Source organism: Atheta coriaria, unplaced genomic scaffold (genome assembly GCF_025399875.1).
Source record: "Atheta coriaria isolate IRGN ID8LTWV9N9 unplaced genomic scaffold, Caltech_Dcor_3.1 hic_scaffold_9_pilon, whole genome shotgun sequence".
NCBI lineage: Eukaryota > Metazoa > Arthropoda > Insecta > Coleoptera > Staphylinidae > Dalotia > Dalotia coriaria.
Window position 1 is genome coordinate 9,640,520 of NW_027045451.1, and position 23,352 is coordinate 9,663,871.

Below are 23,352 nucleotides of genomic sequence, written 5' to 3' on the forward strand. Positions count from 1 at the left end.
CAAAGTCGCGGTGCGTTATTCCGCATCAATAATAAATTATACGAGTAGTAATAATATCTAATACAGTAATACGGTATTATGTATTTTTTGTTTGCGGCGGCGGCGGCGGCGGATTACGCGAAATCAATATCAAGTTCATTACTGTGTAGTAGGTACCCTGCCGCCGTCGATCAGCTTGTATCGGCATATGCCGCCCAGTGAAGCCATAAGTCGATGCTGAAGATTCACGGATTCATGCCGCCGCCGCCCCCGTGTACACCCGCACGTGCCGCGGGGCATAATCCGCATCGAATCCAATTTTCTTGCTGGAGATAAGTTCGCTCCATTTGTGAAGAAGAACCCGAACGGCGGCAATTCAAAGGGTTCTCTATCGTGGGATAAAGAATGACAAAACGGAAAACCGGAAAAAAGGCTAATTTTTGTTTTATAATACGTAAATTAAATATTAAAATATATTTTCGTTTAAAAAAATTTTTTATCACGTCTATAACACTCATGTTCGGTACTTATACCGTAACTCAAAGCATTGTCCAACATATAAAGTTGAAGTCTTGATGTTAAAAATCAAAAATTTTAAAGAAAAACTATTTAAATTTTTATGTATTAGTGATGCACAATGACGCATGGAAAGTTTGTCGTGCAGACAGCTTTTCCGATCGGGAAAACTCTCGCCGAACAACGATGGGAAACTTGCGTAACGACTTGCCTAACGACTTCGTGCCGATAGTTGACTCGCGACAAAGATATTATTTGTCATTGTTGACGATAATTGTGCGCTAAGTGCGGGCGCGCATCCGACGCGGAACGCCGTAAGCTTCTTTGCGGGAAAGAGGCGGCGGCGGCAGCAAATCCTCGCGTTATCGAAATCAATGTTCCTGATCGAGTTCGGCGCTGGAAGCTCAGGCTGCATCGTCGATTAAGTTCTAACGACTTTCATATTCTCACCGATGCCGCTGCCGCCTCCAACAACGGCGGATCTTCGACGGCGGTGACATAAGCTGAATTTCCCAGGCTTTCGTAACTTTACACGCCGCATTAGACGCGAATCTATTCTGTGCAAGGAATGCATCAACGCACACGTCGACACCTTATTACATTTTCCGGTGGAATGTTGATAGTTTGTAAGTTTTCCCAACTGGACACACTGTATGTATTTTTCTGCATGCCTATAAATTAGACTAAGATTAGCGTGTAAATATTCCCCGTACGTCCGGTCGTTCGTTCTCCAAACATCGGAAAATAGCGCGTGGGGCAGGAAACGAATGCGAAACGAAGTCGGCGGCGGCGGCGTTCGGAGGCGGCGGATTGCAGGATGACGCGCTTGTATCGTTCGGTGGTCGCGTCGCATCCGTTTCGAGTTTAAATCGACTTGAGCATGAATTATTAATGCAGTTAATCCGTTCAGCCGCCTCCGACGTCGACGTCCTTCTATAACCACCGCCACGCTCCCGAATCGAGTTGCAATCTTGCAAGCGCGGATTAGGCGTTTGTTTCGCCCTGAAAGATTTATAAGTTATCCGTCATAATGAAAACACAACAACCCCTTTTCTTACCCTTTGCCGCCCCCACGCGTAACAACCACAAAACCATCAGTCTAAGTGATTGTAATTAAAAACGTCGATTTATCATGGAAAACTAAACCAATTTAAATTACGCAAAGAACATCAAATTTGCCGCCCCCGGGTGGCGGCGTGAGTTTGACTCGTCTTGCACTTGTCGAATAACTCATCTATTGCAGAACGCCGCCGTACATATTAATACTTGACAGATATGTTTAATTACTCGCAGCTTAGCCGGCGGGCGGCGGACCATCTGCTGCCCCCGCGAGCCTCGGCACCGGCGGCGACGCCATCTGCGTGACGACCGGAGTTTTCAACCTACTCGACGTGCAAGTATAAACTACCAAGTGAGCAACGTTTGGTTGAAAGTCCGGTCGGAGGCGGCTAAGAAGGATAGCGTATACTTAATTACACGTAATTGATTAGCGCCCGGCTTAGCTCGCTTAATGCCCGACAATTTATAATGCTACAGACAAGAAGATGACTAATGCGCGCTTGTTTAGTCCTGGGGGCGGCTAGCGACTTAAAGCTGCACACCGTCGGATTAACTTGTTTTTTAAACGATTTAAACATACTAATCTCCCAAGTAAAATTTTACTTAGTATTTTGTTTCATTACGGTTTTTAGTATAATTTAATATAATATGTAAATTTGGTTGCATACCTATCACTGTCAAATTGTAGCGAAAGCTGCGCGTCTGCGCATTGCGAAAATCAACTCTGCATCGATAAACCCCTTCATCGTGCCGGCGGATGTCATCGATGACGAGCTGCGCTGGTTCGGACACCGTCCGGAAGTATGCTCTCGAACCGAATACTTCCGGTGCGGACCAATGGCGTGCCTGTGACAACGGTTTACCACGCACGTCGAAACTGCAACACAGAAAACAAGTTTTTTAGTTTCACTCCATAATATTCAATACTAATTATATCATTGTTATTATGTTATTGTGTACACATTTTATAATTAAAATAATTTATGTATGTTAATGATACTATACAACTTCCGGTTTTTATTTGTTCCGCATCATAAAATTTGAAAATATTGTACAGCAGATGAAGTGGTAAACAATTGACGTTTTGCAATTGGTAGAATCAGGGGCTGGGCCGCCATTTGCGAACAATTGAACAATCGCACATCGTACAATGCGCATTGTTATTTTATTGCATTATTATTTATATCGCATTGAGAATGTGATATAATTGTGATTTATGTTGTCGGTGCGCTTGCTGTTGAATAATGCATCCAACATTACACATTTAAAATATATTAAATTAATTTGCATAAATCACTAGTGAATAATTTTCGGAAAATATAATTCTGTCAAATACTAAACTTTATACACAAATGTTTAAAATTTAAAAATGTGTTGTGCGCAAATTATGATATACGACGTGGGAGAAATTCCAACAGCAACTTTTCGGATGTCCCGTGAGCATTTCGTCCTCGCCGGCGAGTTTACAGGACCTTCAAGACCTTTGCGACCTTTTCACCCCTACAGGCCGCCCTAGTTTGGCGACCGTTGTTTGCAGCTTCTTGTCCACCCTGAATGGTCAAATTTTGAAATTTCACGTTTGTGGTTGTCTCATAACTACTAGCAAGATGCTACCTAACCTCACATATACAGTATGTCCGTGTCCGTAAAAAAAATAAAAAAAATTTCACTAAAACCTAACCTCATTTATTGTATCAAATTTATATTCAAGTATTTTCTCCTTAGCAAACTCTAAACTTGGCAAACACTTCCATTCATTAAAGTTGAATTCAATTAAATTGAATTCCATTTCTATTCAGAAGTGGTGACAATCGAATTGATTTCTAGGATAACCCCTCAATTTCACTTTCTAGCGCTTCGCATGCAATGCGTTCAGACAATGGCGGCTTGTTTCGTCAGACTATAAAGACGAGTTAGGTTATAGTCGTTAGTCGAATGTGGAGCAAAAGGGGTGCGTGTGGAGATTGTCCCAAAGTAACTTGTTATCACAAACGGGGGTGGCCGGGGGGTGAGTGTCCTAGGGTGTGTCGGCAAATTTCACGATTTCTAATAACAATATTAGTCGTTACATAAGGGATAATTAGCGTTAGGAGGTTAGGGCTTGCTCGAAAGTGGGTTGTACACGCCGCACACTACCCTTATAGCACAAAGTGTTTGCCAAATGGGTTCTCACCACATCGACGCTGTAAATGAGACTATTCTACATAAAATAGATTAAAGAAATATAAAAAAAGTTGATATACAATGTGTCCAGAGAAAAAAAATTAAAAAATATTTTTTTGTTTTTATTAAAAACTAGCTGTTGCCCGCGACTTCGTTCCGGCAGTGTTTAATAAAAATCTAATTCGTTTTTACTCTCTTGTTCTAGACATACTCGTAGTAAGAGTCAATTCTATCAATAAGATTAGCAATTTTAATTTAAAGAAATTATGCATATAAAGTTTTGTCAATAATGCACTTCAGCGCGCCATCTCGAATTCAAGTATTTAACTATAACTATGATTGAATCTCAATGTCAAATTTTATTCTATAGAAAAGAGCTGTTTTGAGGATTTTCCCGGCAATTATTCGAATTTTTCTCACCTTTTAAACCTTCCCTGGACTGGAATAATTCAAAACCAAGATAAGATAAATCCGTTCAGCCATTCTCGAGTTTTAGCGAGACTAACGAACAGCAATTCATTTTTAAACATATAGATTTTATGTGAATATTTGCAGTCATTTTCTAATTCTCCCTTGAGTCTTACATTCAACATAAATAACTAACTGCAGTTCGCATGACCGTGGCGTATTTGTAACACAACTAGCAAGTCCTTTGTTCCTTGTCAAGTAATCCTTTTCGCCTGCAAGCTATATAACGGCTAGCGGCGGGAGGCTTTTCCATTACTTATTTTCCTGGTATTTCCACCGTACGCTGCCGCTTTCGACGGCGCCGTGCATACGCTTACGAAAATCGCACCGCGCACGTAAATAAAACATTGCATCGCATGTCCTTCCAGTGGAAAAACATTCGCGACATAGAAGCCGGATGAAATTTTCATTATCCTTGCTTTACCGCGCATACGCGATGACGTGATCGAAAATTGAACCGAATTAATGTCACGTCATGTCTCTGCCCGAGTCAAAAATTGAAAATTTTCTGCATAACGTGCGCATAATTGGGAAATTAGCCTTAAACGAAACCGAGCACAATTGCGGAAATTTAATTAATTGTATGTCAAGCAAGCTCAAAGTGATTTTTGAGTTGATAGTAAATAATTTTGTGATTTATGCAGATTATTATTCACGCGGTGAATAATATGAGAATTATTTTATGTTAGATTAGAAGTAGACAAATGAAGCTCTTGCAGGACGAAGGATGCGATGAGGTGGTGGACGTGAAATATGTCCGAACATTAGGACGTCGAGCGAGCTCGTTCGTCCCGAGCGCGCCGGTAATAAATTCGAGTTTGATTTAAAAGTAATTGAGATAAAGCTCGTCCGGATAGCGCTTCGCCCATCTCAGGACGAATACGCAAACCGGATAGCGGGCGTTAAAATGCACTCGCACTTCCGTAAATAATCGGAGTTGGGTGCACAACGCGTACAACTAATTTCGTTTTATCCATCAGCGTAAATCACTTGAAAAAAGGACTTTTTCTTTGAATCTTGTCTCAAAATTTGATTTTTTGTTAAAAATAATTTTAAATTAAATTTTTTGTACTTTGTGTTGCATAATAAAATTATTTGTATGTTAGGCAACCAGTTATACATATTTGCATGTATGTTTGAGAAAAATCTGAAGTAAATTTAATTAATACATTTTATAAAGTTTTGAAAAGTGTTTAGCTATTGTATTCATGTTGTTTCTTATGTTATCTTGTTGTTCTTGCTGTTGGCGGAAGTACGCGTCGAAGCATGCCCCAAAAAGGGAGCGAAAAGTTGCGCGCCAAGCAGAAAACTTTGTAAAACTTTGAGATTTACAGTGATTAGGTTTCCGACGCCGCGCAGGACCCTCCACAGGATGAACATTGAGTAACCAAACTTAACTTCTACCTTAAGCCAGGTTTTGAGCTTTTTAAAAGAACACCAAATATAAGTAACTATAAATTTATTTTGTATTCTGCGGAAATTTTATTTCTAAACAAAAATTGTTCAATTTAGGAATGTCTGGAAGGAAAAAAACATTGAGTGAAAAGTTAATGTGTTGTGTTTTGAACGTTTGCCTTCGCGTAAATCGCAGAAAATGGAAATAATTTTCATATTCTAAATGTCAACGCAGACTGCATAAATCGTGTTAACATTTTTTGACATTTTCAATTTTTCCGCGCCGCCTCGAGCGCGCTTCAGTTAGCATTTTTCATATTATCCTTTCGTTTTCACACGTTTTCACATTTTCGTGCGACGGACGGGCGCACTCGCATCGGGTTACGTAACTCACGACTCGATGCCAAACGAGAAATGCTACTCACTTGCAAACGTATCGATTTTCACGAGGTGAGAAAATATTAAGTTCTATCAGGACCGAAAAATAGAAACACGGCAAAAGTTTGCTTTTATTAGAAAAAACCTTTTAGAAAGTTTTCAAATTATCAGTAGTAAATTCACTATCAATTTTACTTTAATATTTTCATGAGTTTAAAAAAATTTGTAAAAAAAATTATTTGTGCCTGAAAAAATCAGCTCTCAGACACTTTTTAAATCATCCGGTTAGTTACAACACTTATAACTCAAAATCGGCTGAACAGATTTTGATGATATATGATTTATTGGATTAGTCTTTCTCTCACGAAGGACATAAACTATTAAAATATTAAACATTGTGCCTTAAAACATGTTAAATAAAGGTTTAAAGTTTGTATTAAAATTTATTTATTGTTATAGTTAAATAATTCAATCAGTAATGGCACTAAAGTGCATTACTGCATTAATACAAAACCATTATTTTTCTAATGCTTTGCAAACTAAAATAATATTAAATAATTCTGATATAAACAAATTACAATTTAAGTTTTTATAGGTTATAATTCCCGGTAATGAAAATATACCTTTACACTAATTTCCACACGAAATAATTAAAAATGCAGACGAAGGAAATTTCGAGCCTGGCCTGGTTACGCGAAAGTTTGGTTCGTTGCACTCTCCTGCGGCGTCCTGCAGCGGCCTGCGCGCGCGTGTTAGTCCTATCCATGTGAAAACATGTGTATATGTGTGCACTGCAGACGCTTTGATCTATAGAGACGCGACGCTTGCGATGCAGGTCGCGTCGTTATCCAGAGTAATTGCCGGGCTTTTCCCGGCCATTCCTGCGCGCCGGCGACCTCGCGCCAAGCCTGCTTCGCGAACCTTGTTTGTGTTTTTTATTCCTGCGCCGCTCATTGCTCATTCTCGGGGCGGCCGCCCGCCTGCGCGGATAACACAAGACTTCACATTTTTGCAGTTAATTTAATAACGCGCTGGATACACATCGAGTTAGCGTGTTTGAAATAACAAAACGAAAAAAAAAACATGGCAGTGAGGCTTAGATGCGAAAATGCGAGGATGCCAAAGGATTTACAGCGTTTGATGTGTTTTTCGACTTTTTGAACTAGTTTTTCGCTGGTTAGTTTGAAGAGTTTCACACTAATTTGATGATTGTGCGTGCTAGATTTAATTACAGGACTCATTAATTACTTTAACTGTTTAAACAACAATTTTTGTCTTTATAAGTTGTCTTGTCGTGGTTTTTTAACTTTATTTGTAAGTAAAGCTTATTCTGCTAATAGAAAGACGATATATATCATTCGATTTTATTGTCCATCCATCGCAATCTCAATGGCTGCCATTTCTTTGCTTTGCTGGCGATATTAAATCGCAGGATCAAATGTCTTGATATTTCTATTTTCGTTCTGTCAATTTAGTTCTACAGCAAATGATCAATACAGAAACTTTATTTTAGGTTTATTTCGCTTATTTGACTTTGGGTATTAAAATATTTCATTTCCTAAGTGCAGTGAGAGCAATTATTGAACTAGAGAACATTCTGTGTGGTTAACTACAAGTTTACTGCCCGTAACTAACATTTAATACTGATTGTTTCTGTAAATTTGCTTATAAATGTCAATTCACAAAAATATAGGCAACTTTTGTAACGTTGTGTGTAAAAACTAAAGCCATCTATTTCCAGCAGCTTAAACTACAATATTAGTAAGTTTATCTATATATATAAAAATGAATTGCTGTTTGTTAGTCTCGCTAAAACTCGAGAACGGCTGAACGGATTTATCTTATCTTGGTCTTGAATTATTCGTGGAGGTCTAGGGAAGGTTTAAAAGGTGAGAAAAATTCGAATAACTGCCGGGAAAATCCTCAAAACAGTTCTTTTCTATAGAATAAAATTTGACATTGAGATTCAATCATAGTTATAGTTAAATAGTTGAATTCGAGATGGCGCGCTGAAGTGCATTATTGACAAAACTTTATATGCATAATTTCTTTAAATTAAAATTGCTAATCTTATTGATAGAATTGACTCTTACTACGAGTATGTCTAGAACAAGAGAGTAAAAACGAATTACATTTTTATTAAACACTGCCGGAACGAAGTCGCGGGCAACAGCTAGTTAGTAATATTTATTGAAATATAATTTTTATTAAAGTTTTGGTTTTTAAGTAAATTTTTGCTTTTAAAACACATTATGAAGAATTTGGGTAATGTTTGGGAATTTCCTTGATTACCAGTTTATTTCCTGGCGTTAGTTTTATGTGCGCCGTGCAGTATTTCACTGCGGATGGCTTTATTTTTAGGTTTTTTCCAGCTCCGTGTTGCAGGTTTGTTGGCACAACGCGCGAGCCGCCGCCGTCGTCTGCGAATCGTCGGAAAAATCGATTTGGAGTCGAGCCAAAGCAATATCTGCGCGGCGTGTGCATGCCTCCCCATTAGTAACCATCTCGGCCATCTTCGTCCTTTATTAATTCTTTTAATCAAAAGGAAATCTAATTTATTTCAAACTTCTTCAGAAAAAAAACTTTGGCTTAACTTTTAACTTAACACAAACAGATTAAATTAAAAATTCGGCACTAGACTTAATTTTTGCGTTTAAAATTTATTTGTATTTTATTTTTGTATACAACCAAATGACAGATAGTAAAATTTAGTGTGTTACATCCCAAGGGTAGTCTTCCCCGCAAAAGTCCTCAGGGGGTGCTCGTCCTGCTGGTGTCCTGCGTCCGCAGCGGGTTCTCAAAGTCCACCGCTCAATATTGTCTCATTCTCTGAACGTTTTCTTTTCGAAAGTTGAGCTGACGCAAAGAAAACACTGCGAGGACACACACCGTTACTCACCCTTTGCAACCCTTAGTCACACGGGGGGTGGATTTGAATATATTCGTTTCCGGACATGGCACAAAAATGTTTTACGTTATTACCGGTTTTACTGTCGGCGATTTTCATGTGAAATACACAATTTCCTTCTTTTTGTCCTTTGAGAGTACAAAAACAGGCACCAAAGACAAGATGAAGATTTTTCCTGAAGGGTAGCTTAAGGGTGTTTAAAAGGAGCATATGGTTGTTAGGATGGGGGATGAAGGACTAAAGGGCTGTAGGACTAAAGGACTCGAGACCATTCGCATGCATGTGTCGCGTAACTGCAATGATTATTGCCGTTATTATGGGGTCGGAATGGACCCTCACGTACTTCCGGGAAACAAGTGCATTTGCACACACCAAAATCGAAAAAAGGACAAAAGCACCCCTTATCTTGCAATGCGCAGGGAAAAGCCGTAAAATGCAAAAACTAAGGAAATTGAAAAAAAGGATGCACTTTTATAACTGTGCATAAAGTGCCAAAATAATAGATATATACAATATGTTTATAGTAAAATAAAAATATATTTTACTAAAAAATACTATTTTCTGATTAACTCTGCAACCATTCATGCAAAATTAATAAAATTTTACAAATATATTTGGAACTAGCTATAACCCGCCGCTTCGCTCGCGAATATCTAAAATAATGAAGTTGCTTCCATACGCGTCTGTAGTCACAGATGAAGTAACAATGAAGTAGAATGGCGGGAAGTTTAAAATGGCTGAAAGTATAGTCTATGGAAGTATAGTGTACAGTCTCCATAGTGTAGTCAATTGGATTTGATGTTGACGTAGCTGTCGGTAATACAGTGTGATAATACAGTGTGATGGTACTATAGTACTTAGGTTTGAGCTTCATTGCTGGAATGCTAGATGGCGTTAAAGTAGTCAAATAGCTAGATGCAGAGGTATTATTGACCAAACAATTTCTTTATTTTATTTAAAAAATAATTTTTTTTATTAAATAAAAAGTAGCCTATAACCATTCGGGGACCACTAAGAATATGTGTACAAATTGTCATGATAATCGGTTAAGTAGTTTTTGCGTGAAAGTGTAACAAACATCAGGACTTTCGCATTTATAATATTAGTAGGGATTACATTCATAATCAGTTTAATCTAAACAGCTTGTCAAATAAGCTAGTATATTGAAAGTTATTAACGTTTAAAAATATGTTTTGTAAGAAAAACAACTATTGATATAAATTACTTGATAACTATAAGAAATTTCACGTTAATCATTATCATTTGACGTTTTTATTGTATAAAATAAATATTGCATTGACAATTCTTTATTTTTTCTAAATCACGCAATTAATTTGCTTGTAATTAATTAAAAATTTAAAAATGCATTTACTTGATTTCAAACGCATGGTATATTTGAAAAGAAAATGTTTACAATGTAAACATTGCACCTCATCATGATAGCACCAGCGAAAAGAGACATAAACACTATGAGCAAACATCTTTCAGTAGCGCCTCTTTTGTGTCCTTCGGCCGGATCTTTATTTCTGCACGCCGACGTAGGATTATCACATGAGTTTGTCCCCAATCTTAAAAACTCTCTTCTCAAAACAATCTAAACTTTCGTTCGCAGGGATTAAAACTTTTACGAATACAGTAAAATATTCCAAGTTCTAAGAACCTTCTGAACTAGTTCCTTGAAAAATAAAAATCAATTTTTATCTGACATTTTTCCATTTTCTTCACTGCCCTGTGCACTATGCACTTACACAGTAATTTCATTGTGTACATTACTCAAATAAAAAAAAATAAAGCAATAAAGGAAAAACTAACATTTAACTCTAACATCTTCATTTCCAGCGGTGGGAAATCGAGATTGCGTCACGCTTCGCCGGACGTCACTTCTAATCAAAGTAAATTAAAAAGGACATCGTTATCTTTATTCGTGTAATTTAATTGCGGCGACGACGACGACTGCGTCCACCAGGAAGCAAAAAAACACGTCGTTTTTTCGCCGTCGACGGCTCGCAATCTCAATAAAGTCCGAGTGGTTTCACATAATGCCTTTTATTACAACCAATAAATTCGGCTATTAAGTCGTCCGGGAGGAGGACGCAAGACGGCGCAAAGAAGCGGCTGCAACGATCCGAACTATCTAACCATCCAAGCGGCAAACCATGCGACTGCATTTCGCTATCTAAAAATGGTGCATGGACGACGAGTGCGCGAAGCATGAAGCAAAATTCATTTTATCATCGACGTCCATGCCGAGAATGCAATATTTTATGAGGGAGAGGAAAAATAAGAAATTTTTATAATTCACTAGTGATTTATGACGTAGGTATATTACTCATGTGAGCGATATTTAGCATATTTAGTAAGTATTAACTGTAGTTTATTTAAGTTTGCTATTAAAATTATTTACCATCTGTTTTTTCACTGTTTTGAAACTCAAAAATCACTTTAAGTACTTTAGTCACGGGCTTTAGTCATGGGATCTATATCAAATATTTAGTAAGTATTAACTGTAGTTTATTTTGATTGGCTATTAAAATTAAATACCACCTCTTTTTCACTGTTTTCAGACTCAGAAATCACATAAAAGTACTTTAGTCACGGGCTTTAGTCATGGGATCTAACTAGCGCTTGCGCACTTGTCTACGGAGCAGCATTAGCTCTAACCAAAATGTTGTAATCCAAATTTTAAACGTTTTTCCGTTTCTAATGTTATTTTATTATTTATCGTTGATAATCGGCGGGCTAAAGGACAAAACTTTTAATTAGCAATAACAAAACAGAAATTGTGTTCCAGTTCAAATTGTAAGCCGCACTATTTCCGGCCGCGAAAGCATATGCGCTCTCATTACAAAACGTTCGTTTTCCCGTTTGCTTGTTTTCCGTTTTCCAGCATTTGCGCATTCGATTGTTTCCGTTCTTTGGGCGAGTTTGTAATTGCGCGCAAAATTTAATTACGCATTGTCGATCGTGGACGCAGTGCATGCGGAGCGCGCTTAAAAATTGAATTATTTATTGCAATCGCAATCGCGCATCGATGTCATCGACGGTGCACGGGGGACGGTTTAAAAGCACGGCGCTGATTGAAATCATAAACGATCCGCCATTATTCCCGAACGAAACAAAAATACAAATAAAAATGCAAATGGAAAAATTACAAACAAAACACGAATAAATTGAACGTTTGGAAAACGTGCGGAAATAAACCATGTACGCATATTGTTTATTACGAAAAAAAAGAATACAAAATACGTTATGTATTGATACAAAGCTGAAAGCTATTGCACATAAATTTAATCTTTTTTTTCATTGAAGCAAAAGAATTTCGCAAAAAGCGAAATATTTTACAGGATACACATGAAGCTGTAATTGTGCAAGCGCCGATAATTTTAATCACAAACACAAGCGGCAACTTTGAATATTGTGCTGAATATTGCACATCTTTGTTCATTATACGAGTAGAATGAAGTTGCGTGTTGGTGGAGGAGCCGGTCAAGCGATAGCCTCGGGGGCGTCTGGCCGCTTCTTGTGCCTTGTAGAAAGCCCATCAAGCATAATAGTTCGTCGATAGTTTGCCAATTTATTAATTATTGTTGTTGGCCTCGAACAGGTTTCGAGCCGGATTGTTATTGGGACGTTCGTACCGTAATTACGATGTTACATTAGTGGCAGGACCTTAATAGCCTACACTTCACTGGCGCCCGTCAATGAGGACTGACAAGGCGTCTTGGTTTAATTAAACTTCGTTTAAGTTTGACCAACAAAAAATTATAAATTGTATATTTTATATCAAGTGTGTAAAGTAAATATTTTAGACACTAGTGCAAAAAAAAGTAAAGTTAGTAAAACATTAAAAATATTTATTTAATTTTAAGAAAAAGTGGTTGATGAAAATATGTTTTTAAAACAAAATTTTATAAATTAAATATTTTGCGTGCGTAAAAGTGAATTTTAAACACTAGTACATATAACATATGCACGTCTTGCAAAAAATATAATTTTTATACGTTTTTATGATAAATATTTTAGAAACACAAATTAATGCGTGTGTAAATAATGATTTTACGCACTAGTGCACAAAATAATATTTTTAAACATCCAAAATTATTTTTGCGGAATTTTCCGTATAAAATAAACCAAAATTATTACGATAATTAACGTGTTTATGCCTGAAGAATTTACGAGTTATAATCCAGCAAAAACTATGAATAACACGTGTTCATAATGAACGTTTTTCATGCGCCTGTTAGTCCTCATCGCGCGCCGAGTCCTTTGCGTTCGAGTTCAGCAAGCAATTAAAACGCAAAGGACGAATGCAGTGCGTGCGCCGTTTATGTGCTCAGGATAATAGGACGTGGGCACCGACCATCTGTCGCACAAATGTACAAATTATATACAGAATGTTTCAATATGTATTATTATGTATTTTTATATTTTTTCTCCAACACTTTGTATATTATACGCGATTTGTGCATTACTATTTTTTCCATGCGAGTGTCGCGCGTGTTGTTTTACTAATGCGCCGCACGAGTGGGGGCGGCATGCGTGCGCTTCATGCATGTAATGATAACGTTGCGTGCGCGTGACACACGAAAAAGTCTCGCAATAATTTTTTCGTCGCGCGTTTTCGCACCGCTGCCGCCTCCGTATGTGGAAATGAATGCACATGCATATCCTGCGGGGAGCGCGCTCATATTCTCATATCCTCTATCGCTTCCGACATGTAAATCTGCGACTTTTTGCTTTTTGTGTTTGTTCTGCCTTTGCTCACTTCGCGTTTTGTTTCGCTGTGCTTTTTGTTCATTTTTTGTTGTGTGTATAACACATGAGGCCTCCGCGCGCGACAGGACTAATATGGCTGCCATGGGGTTGATGGAAAGCCGCAAACGCACGTCGGTCGACAGAAGTGGAAAAACGTCGAAACGAACGACACTCATGAGCGTAACGAAAAAAAGTTTGATGGAGTCATTATGTAATTTTTCTACGTTCTGTTGATTTTTTCATCGTAACAGCGAAATAGCAAAACATTACCGTTTCCGCAACAAATAAAACCAACTATGTAAATGTTATGACAAGTTTATTTCGTGAAAATTACATGTTGTATAATACCAATGATTTATACACTTACTAGCTTTAACCCGCGGCTTCGCTCGCGAATTTATAAAATAATGAAGTTGCTTCCGTAAGCGTCTGTAGTCACAGAAGAAGTGAAAATGAAGTAGAATGGCGGGAAGTTTAAAATGGCTGAAAGTATAGTCTATGGAAGTATAGTGTACAGTCTCCATAGTGTAGTCAATTGGATTTGATGTTGACGTAGCTGTCGGTAATACAGTGTGATAATACAGTATGATGGTACTATAGTACTTAGGTTTGAGCTTCATTGCTGGAATGCTAGATGGCGTTAAAGTAGTCAAATAGCCAGATGCAGAGGTATTATTGGCTAAACTATTTCTTTATTTTATTTAAAAAATAATTTTTTTATTAAATAAAAAGTAGCCTATAACCATTCGGGGACCACTAAGAATATGTGTACAAATTTTCATGATGATCGGTTAAGTAGTTTTTGCGTGAAAGTGTAACAAACATCAGGACTTTTGCATTTATAATATTAGTAGGGATTAGTTGATTGGGATGTTCCCATTCTTCCTGTTTCGTTATTTTTTAACAAACATGTGCGTTGGTGGTGTAATGGTCAGCATAGTTGCCTTCCAAGCAGTTGATCCGGGTTCGATTCCCGGCCATCGCAGCTTCTTTTGATTTTCTTGTATTTTTAAAACTTAGGTTCGAAAGATTTTTGTTGTAGAATCGGTTAACCATCGGGGATGTAGCTCAGTGGTAGAGCGTTCGCTTTGCATGTGAAAGGCCCTGGGTTCGATCCCCAGTATCTCCAAATTTTGGATTTCTAATTGTTAAAATTAATATTTTGCGAATTTTTTCTTCTTTCTCACAAAGTATACCTCGTAGTATCATTGGTAGCGCATTAAAACTTACTAGAACCTTTTCTGTTACAGTCACTGAATAATTTAGCAAATAATTCTTTGAACATATTATATATCCAGGTACTCAGTGATTGGCAAAACAATTTCTTTATTTTATTTTAAAAATATTTTTTATTAAATAAAAAGTAGCCTATAACCTTTCGGGGACCACTAAGAATATGTGTAAAAATTATCATGATGATCGGTTAAGTAGTTTTTGCGTGAAAGTGAAACAAACATCAGGACTTTCGCATTTATAATATTAGTACGGATTATTCACGGATTTTGTAATTCCAGTGTATAATTTTCAGTATTTGTGTATTGTTAAAATTTGTGCATAATAAACTCGTTTGCTAAAAAGTGATTGACTCGTAACTCGCGTTTTGTCGTCGCGACGTTGTTGGTCGTTTTGCATCCTCAAAGCGCCCGGGGGGCGGCGGCAGCGGCAAACGGCGACGACACGCTAAACGTATTAGCCCGTCGGTGGTGAAACTCGTGCGGTTGGGCTCTTGATGGAATATCGCTCCATTCGCGTCGCTGTCGCCGTTGCACTTTGGCTTTAAGTTCACCCACCCTCACTGCCGCCTCCGCGAGAGCTTTATCGACACACGAAGAGTGCACGGAAAACGAAATACATCGCGCATTTGCATATTTATGTAAATCTGGGTAGAATTCACGATTTTCAGTTGGAAAATATTTGGAAAACTCAAAAATATACAATTTTTAAATATTACACTTATAAAGCGATTTCTATTGAAAACGTGTGTATTGAGTTGCCTATAGTAAAGTATAATCTAAAAAACATTGACTCTTGATGCTGAATCCGTTTGGAAATTTTGTAAATTATGCCAAGTGGGTAAATTACGCAAGGACGAAGAGCAGCACGAGACAAGAGCGGTGTAATTGTCCGACGATGAATTCAAATTCGAGGGTCCTTGCAATAAGCCCTCGCTTCACGCCAGCACGTCGTTGACGCCGTCGGCACGGAAATGGCAGACTCGTAGGATTCGCAGGACGCGCACGTGTGACCCGTGAATTTACATACAAATAAGACGTGTTTACCTTTCGCAGAAAGGACGACTCATTGCCTCGTTATTCATACATCATCCTAACATCAAAATTCCAAAAAGCAACTTCAGAAAAATGTAATAATTTCAATTCTGCGTATAAAGTCACGTTGCATTTTATAACCTGAAACCTGAAACCTGCAAGCGTTGCAAGTCACGTGCAACAAAAGCTTTTTCTGTTTTTGCTTGTTTGTGTAAAGCTTTAATTAAAACGTGTCCGATGTTTGTAAGTGAAAGGTGTTGCAAACTGGCACGGATATTAACGCAAGCGTCTTGGGAGCATGATGCAAATCGTCCTGTTCTGTTTCAGCACCAGGACTTTATCCTTCGCAAAGGAAAAGAGGAAAAAAATGTGATGCAATTGGATCGCATCGCAACTTGCCAACTTGTTGACGACGCGCATCGATGGGGATTGCTCAAGGCGAAACTTAATTAACGTAAGGACGAGAAAAGGACTCGGTTACAGGACGACAGATCCGCATGATTGCAAAACGACGAATAGGAAAACGATTGTTATACAACTAGAGAGTATATGTAACCTTCAATAAGAAAATAATTGAATTATTCTTACGTAAAAATATTAATTATTTCCATTATTATATTTCATATCTATACGTATAAAATTGAATTGTGTTAGTTACATCATTTGTAACTCAAGAACGGCTAGACAGATTTTAATGATTTATAATTTGTTTGATTTGTATTTAGCAGGAATAGCAGAATAACTATTAGAATATTTAAAAAAAATTACTTAGGGGGTGTTAAATAAGGGATGAAAATTGGTATAGAAATTTATTCATAACTTGCTGTTGCCCGCGACTTCCTTCCGGCAGTGTTTAATAAAAATGTAATTCGTTATTACTCTCTTGTTCTAGACATACTCGTAGTAAGAGTCAATTCTATCAATAAGATTAGCAATTTTAATTTAAAGAAATTATGCATATAAAGTTTTGTCAATAATGCACTTCAGCGCGCCATCTCGAATTCAACTATTTAACTGTAACTATGATTGAATCTCAATGTCAAATTTTATTCTATAGAAAAGAGCTTTTTTGAGGATTTTCCCGGCAATTATTCGAATTTTTCTCACCTTTTAAACCCTCCCTAGACCTCCACGAATAATTCAAGATCAAGATAAGATAAATCCGTTCAGCCGTTCTCGAGTTTTAGCGTGACTAACGAACAGCAATTCATTTATATTTATCTATAGATATAGATAATAACTAAAAAATTGAATCACAGATGGCGTTAATGCTTATTCGTGGAATCGAGACGTACTAAGTCCTAAATACAAAAATATACATTTATTACATTTTTACTAACCACCACTGGCACTAAGTCGACGGCAAACGCTATTTAAAGATATAGGATTCTTTATATTTTTGTTTCATTTGTATTTTTAGAGAATAATCAATGTTGTTTTCAGCTATTATTAGAAAATTGTATACGATTAGATAGAGCATTAAATTTTCTACGTCTGGTCCTGCCAGGATATATTTGCGATACCCAGGTTACCGATCAAATTAGCGAAATGGAATTGCACGTCTCGCTAAACGTCTGAGATCAGAACAAAATCAATGTATCTGTCAATTATTTATCGTCGGGGCCGCCGGCCGGAGCTGTCCCGGGCCGCCGGGCGCCCGCCATCTCCGCCATCGGATCAATTTCGAATTAATTTTTAATTCTCAGTCCCGGAAGCATCTCTAATCGAAACCACTTTGTTACATTGCAACCGATACAAATTGATTTCAAGAGGGTTAATCATTCAGAGATAAAAGTTTTAAATTTCACATTTGAATAAAACATTTAGAGTTGAAATTTAAATTTTTCAGAGTTGGGCATAAAGCACAATCTTTTAAGTTAAAAATTAAAGCTTTTTTGTACTTTAATAAATGTATCAGTTAACTAGTTGCTGCCCGCGACTTCGTTCCGGCAGCCTTTGATTAAAATGTAATTCGTATTTCCTACTCTCTTGTTCTAGACATACTCGTAGTAAGAGTCAATTCTATCAATAAGATTAGCAATTTTAATTTAAAGAAATTATGCATATAAAGTTTTGTCAATAATGCACTTCAGCGCGCCATCTCGAATTCAACTATTTAACTATAACTATGATTGAATCTCAATGTCAAAATTTATTCTATAGAAAAGAGCTGTTTTGAAGAATTTCCCGGCAATTATTCGAATTTTTCTCACCTTTTAAACCCTCCCTAGACCTCCACGAATAATTCAAGACCAAGATAAGATAAATCCGTTCAGCCGTTCTCGAATTTTAGCGAGACTAACGAACAGCAATTCATTTTTATATATATATAGATAGATAATTGTTAAAAAATACATTTTTTGTATTTTGTCTGAAAATATAGTTGTAAAATCGTTTTAAAATACACAATGGCACAATTTGCAATATTTTTATATAAAATTTTACCTATAATTGCATTTTACATAACTCTAAAGATTTTTTTTGTAACACAAAAATTTAAACCCTAGAAGAACCAATACGCCACTTGCAGTGCAAAGTATATTGCGAAACATGCCAGATGTCCAACTGCAACGACCAGCGACAACCAATACACCCCAATTTGTCCTTATGGAGTCCGACCGCAGTGTCGAACAGATCGTGCCCGGAATCATCCTGGATTACGTGCGCAACACCACAAAAAGACAACTATTATTTCATTATTAAAAAAAACAACACAAAATCTGATTTAACCCAAAATAACTTTCCATAATCTCAAAAATTTACCCATTTTTTCTACTAACGCCATCTGGTGATAAATAGCCCGACAAAATCCTCCGCTATTTTCACGCTGTGCGACGTATATGAAATTTGTTGCCGCCCGTAATTAATAGTTTTTAATAACGCGCGTGTCGCTCGACTTTTCTCGTCCTTGGGATTTTCATTTCGTGTTAGGGATGTTGCATGCATAAACAGGACTCAGTGCCCAGGCCTCCGAGAGCGAAGCAACAGCATCCACTTAATAATTCAGCTCGTAAATCATTTTTTCACGTGCGCGCACACCAACACACAGCTCTTCATGGAAATATAGAGGTGGGGGCACGTATTTCACGCGGGCGACTTTACACTCCCACTCATTCCCTCCTCCGCCTCGCCATGGTCGTTACACGCCGACGCATATTTTTGCACCTTGACGCTAAATTAATCGTGCGCCCTCGATATTATTTTACGCGCCGCGTCTCACGATCGAGCGCTAATATTTACGTTTTCGCTTTCGTGCCGAACTTCCTAGGTAAGCATCCCTTATTGGATCCTGTAACTAGCGGGGAACATTTACATTTATCTTTGCTTTGAATACGAATATATGCATATTATATCTGCATACTCGGGACCTGGTCTCGTGGAATTTTGGAAGCCGTAGGAAGCTGTAGGGGTTTATAAAAGGGTGGATTGTGTTTGAGGGGTGTAAATGTTGGTGTACGTGGAGAATTTTCTATTTTATCATTGACATGCTTCGAAATGAGATGAAATTAATTGAAAATTATTTTTTGCCTAAATGGGATTTATGTAAAGTTTATGTTGCAGATGTCAGTTTGATCCTTGAAAGTTTTCAGGACTCAAGCATCCCTGGCGCCGCTGGACAAATGTATTCATTAACAATCTGCCGCCCAGGAAATACTCGACAGCGCTCAATTTGGATATTGCCGAATGCGGCTCACTGCGTCGCGCAATCAACGAAACAACAAAGTGTAATTAACATTAAACAGCCATAACAATAATCCTGGAGTTTCCGGCACCAACCGGGTGGAAAATCAGGATAACTACTAACTTTCAACATTTTACAATAATTACATTCAGTGAAAAATAATTGATCTCATTTGCAATGGATTACTAATTATTTTTGTGTAATGCGCATTAAATGGGTATTTTATTGCCTAGGCAATAAAGAATAAATTTTTCCAATAAATATTTTTATACTAAAACGTTTTTATAATTTTATCTGCAATATAAATTTATAAAAATTTGAAAAATAAAAATTGTGTTTTTTGCTTGGCATAAAAAATATTTAATGCCTAGGCAGTGAATATATTTTTTATTTTGTATTATTGGTAATTATTTCATGTTTTATTTAATTTTTTACATATTCAAAAACTATGCATACATTTTAATAACCCTTTCATGCATTTTTTTGCAATAATTTTTTTCCACTCCAGGATAATGAAAAAAAACTGTAACAAAACCAAAGGGTTGTACAGGTAAAGCATAAACACGAGCGAACATAATCACTTCGTGTTGCGCAGTGCACGAACACGGATCCTTGTTACCCGTTGTCGTCCTGTGTTGTGTCCTGAAAGTGCAAACTGCCTCCGGCGCGTCCCGGCTAACGTGCAATCCACAAACATGTTGAAATCCTTTCAGATACATGTATACCAACAGTTTCCAAAAACACTCCACATTCAATTCTGTAACTTTTCCAACAAAAATTTTTCCATTTCCATAACCACACTGTATATTCACCTCGGTGTAATAGTTAGGCAGGATTCCTGCTCTTGCCTCCTAAGCACTCGACGCGACGGAAATATTCGGCAGTCGTAACACACCTGTGAACAACACCTAGAGGCGGCTCCTGTTCGAGATGGTCCTGCGCCAGGACGACCACTCCGGCTCCTGCGGCAAACTCATTACCGAGGCAAGTTTATTGGACAGTTATTGGTGGCGCGTCGGGCGGCGTAAAAGGCTGCAGAAGGAACTATTATCTGAGGCGGGGTGGTTGGGGGCGGCTAAGGACGACACGTTCGTGGCGCTAAACGCCGCGTGCACGTATTAAGTTAAAACTTAGCGCGCCGGCGAAAATTTCGCTTTTACGAGAGGACTAGTGTTTTGCCTGCCTTGCCGACGGTGTTAAACTGTTGCGGCTATTTCGTCCGGAGCGAAATAACGGTCAAAAAGGAGGCGGGTTTGTTTTACCGAATGATGATTAGTCCCACAACTCTTACAGTGCAGGGTAAGGTAATAGTTATTTTTAAAAAACAATTTGGATTATGGTTTTTGACGTGATAACGTCTTTAAAATCGTTTTATTGGGTGACTGTTCAGAAACTGTGTCACGAGCGAGGTCGATCGCAGGTATACCCCCCTCTCGTTATAACGAGAGAGAGACGGACCGATCTCCCGTCTCATCTCGAGCGCTGCCAGTCATTCCGTGCCAGTCATAGCGTTCGAGTGAGTTGACCGATCTTCCGTCTCTCTCACTCTAGCGGCATACAAACGAATGGAGATTTTCTCGTGCGGTTAAGTTTTCGTTGAATGTTTAACAGTGAAACAAAATGTGAAGTGCAAGTGAAGTGTTACAACAATTGCAACAAACAAAACTTATATCACCAATAAGACGTTATCACGTAAACATCTCGATCGTAAACCTACTTTACAAACAACCATTTTTGAATTAAGTTGTAAATTTTTTGTAAAATTGAAAAAAAAAATTAATTTTTTGGATAAAATTTATTTAGAACCAGCTTCGACCCGCGGCTTCGCTCGCGAATATCTAAAATAATGAAGTTGCTTCCGTACGCCTCTGTAGTCACAGAAGAAGTAACAATGAAGTAGAATGGCGGGAAGTTTAAAATGGCTGAAAGTATAGTCTATGGAAGTATAGTGTACAGTCTCCATAGTGTAGTCAATTGGATTTGATGTTGACGTAGCTGTCGGTAATACAGTGTGATAATACAGTGTGATGGTACTATAGTACTTAGGTTTGAGCTTCATTGCTGGAATGCTAGATGGCGTTAAAGTAGTCAAATAGCCAGATGCAGAGGTATTATTGGCTAAACTATTTTTTTATTTTATTTCAAAAATATTCTTTTTATTAAATAAAAAGTAGCCTATAACCATTCGGAGACCACTAAGAATATGTGTACAAATTTTCATGATGATCGGTTAAGTAGTTTTTGCATGAAAGTGTAACAAACATCAGGACTATTGCATTTATAATATTAGTAGGGATAGTAAATGTAAATAATTTTTAAAGTAAATAATTTAAATATTAAGAAAATTAAACATTTCTGGAAAATTTTTGGGCAAAAATTATTTTTTTCAAAGTAACTAGTTAAGTAACAAAAAAATTAGTTAATTAATTAATTAATCATGTTCTAAATACTTGTATACCGTCTATTTTCAGATTGGTCTATATTTTGATACAGAATTATTTAGTTTGTAATATTCTAGAAACTATTTCAGCAACAAGACGTCCTGCGCTCGGCCTGTTTCATGTTGCATGTTTCCCCGCCGCCTGCAGTCGGCCCACATGCGCCCGTCGCCAACTCGCCTGAATTGGACGCATATTGGATCGCAATTGGCGAACTAATATCGCCGCCGCCCGAAATTTCTAATATGCATCGCTCGCCGGCGCGCGCGGAAATTCATTCGTCGCGCAGATGCAGCGGCGTAATTGTGCTGCCGCCGCCGCCGCGTCTAGTTTGCGCAAATGAAGATGAAGTTCGCGTCTAATTGAATCTCCGAACTGCCATGGCCGAGCACAAAGAGAGACGAATCGAGCGCGAAAGCCTCCGCCGCTTCCCGCGCGCCCGCTTGCACACGAAACGTTCAATTACAAATGTTATTGCGATATAAATTAATTTGATTGATTTCGTACCAGTGGAAAGTTTCCAGGCGTACGATTCCAGAAGACGGAAGTATCACATGGATACTTCGAAAACTTAATGATAGTTTATTAATTAATCAAGTAAATTAAAATTTTTAAATATTAAATTAAAATATATTTTGTGCTTTACAAAAATTTATATAATTTTAATAAAAAATATTGACTTATAACAGTTTAATCCAAAAATTAAACTTATTATAGCGTAATAAATTTATATTGTTTACTAGCTGTTGCCCGCGACTTCGTTCCGGCAGTGTTTAATTAAAAGGTAATTCGTTTTTACTCTCTTGTTCTAGACATACTCGTAGTAAGAGTCAATTCTATCAATAAGATTAGCAATTTTAATTTAAAGAAATTATGCATATACAGTTTTGTCAATAATGCACTTCAGCGCGCCATCTCGAATTCAACTATTTAACTATAACTATGATTGAATCTCAATGTCAAATTTTATTCTATTGAAAAGAGCTGTTTTGAGGATTTTCCCAGCAATTATTAGAATTTTTCACACCTTTTAAACCTTCCCTAGACCTCCACGAAAAATTCAAGACCAAGATAAGATAAATCCTTTCAGCCGTTCTCGAGTTTTAGCGCGACTAACGAACAGCAACTCATTTATATATATATATAGATATAGATTAACTCATCTATTGTTAAACATAAAATATTACTACAAAATATTTAGTACACTTTATAAATATTTGTGCTCAATGGTAGACATAATTTATTTATATTTTTAAAATTTTTGATTTAATAGACATTATAAGTTGATTTTTATTATATTTGCCAATACCTACTAAAATACCAATACCTCAGGAGCAAGGATAA

At 37.4% G+C, this 23,352-nt stretch overlaps 1 protein-coding gene and 2 non-coding genes across 3 annotated transcripts in view; 2 read left to right on the forward strand and 1 right to left on the reverse strand.

Annotated features, from left to right (window-relative positions):
- side-II (sidestep II) overlaps positions 1–23,352 on the reverse strand; it is a 154,359-nt gene that overhangs the window by 24,376 nt on the left and 106,631 nt on the right. The window contains exon 3 of the mRNA XM_065311984.1: positions 2,223–2,431. Within this exon, the coding sequence (XP_065168056.1) occupies positions 2,223–2,431 (209 nt within the window). The remainder of the gene's footprint in view (positions 1–2,222; positions 2,432–23,352) is intronic.
- TRNAG-UCC (transfer RNA glycine (anticodon UCC)) lies at positions 14,535–14,606 on the forward strand. The gene has a single exon. It is a non-coding gene; the product is annotated as a tRNA-Gly (tRNA).
- On the forward strand, positions 14,679–14,750 carry TRNAA-UGC (transfer RNA alanine (anticodon UGC)). Its single transcript has one exon. It is a non-coding gene; the product is annotated as a tRNA-Ala (tRNA).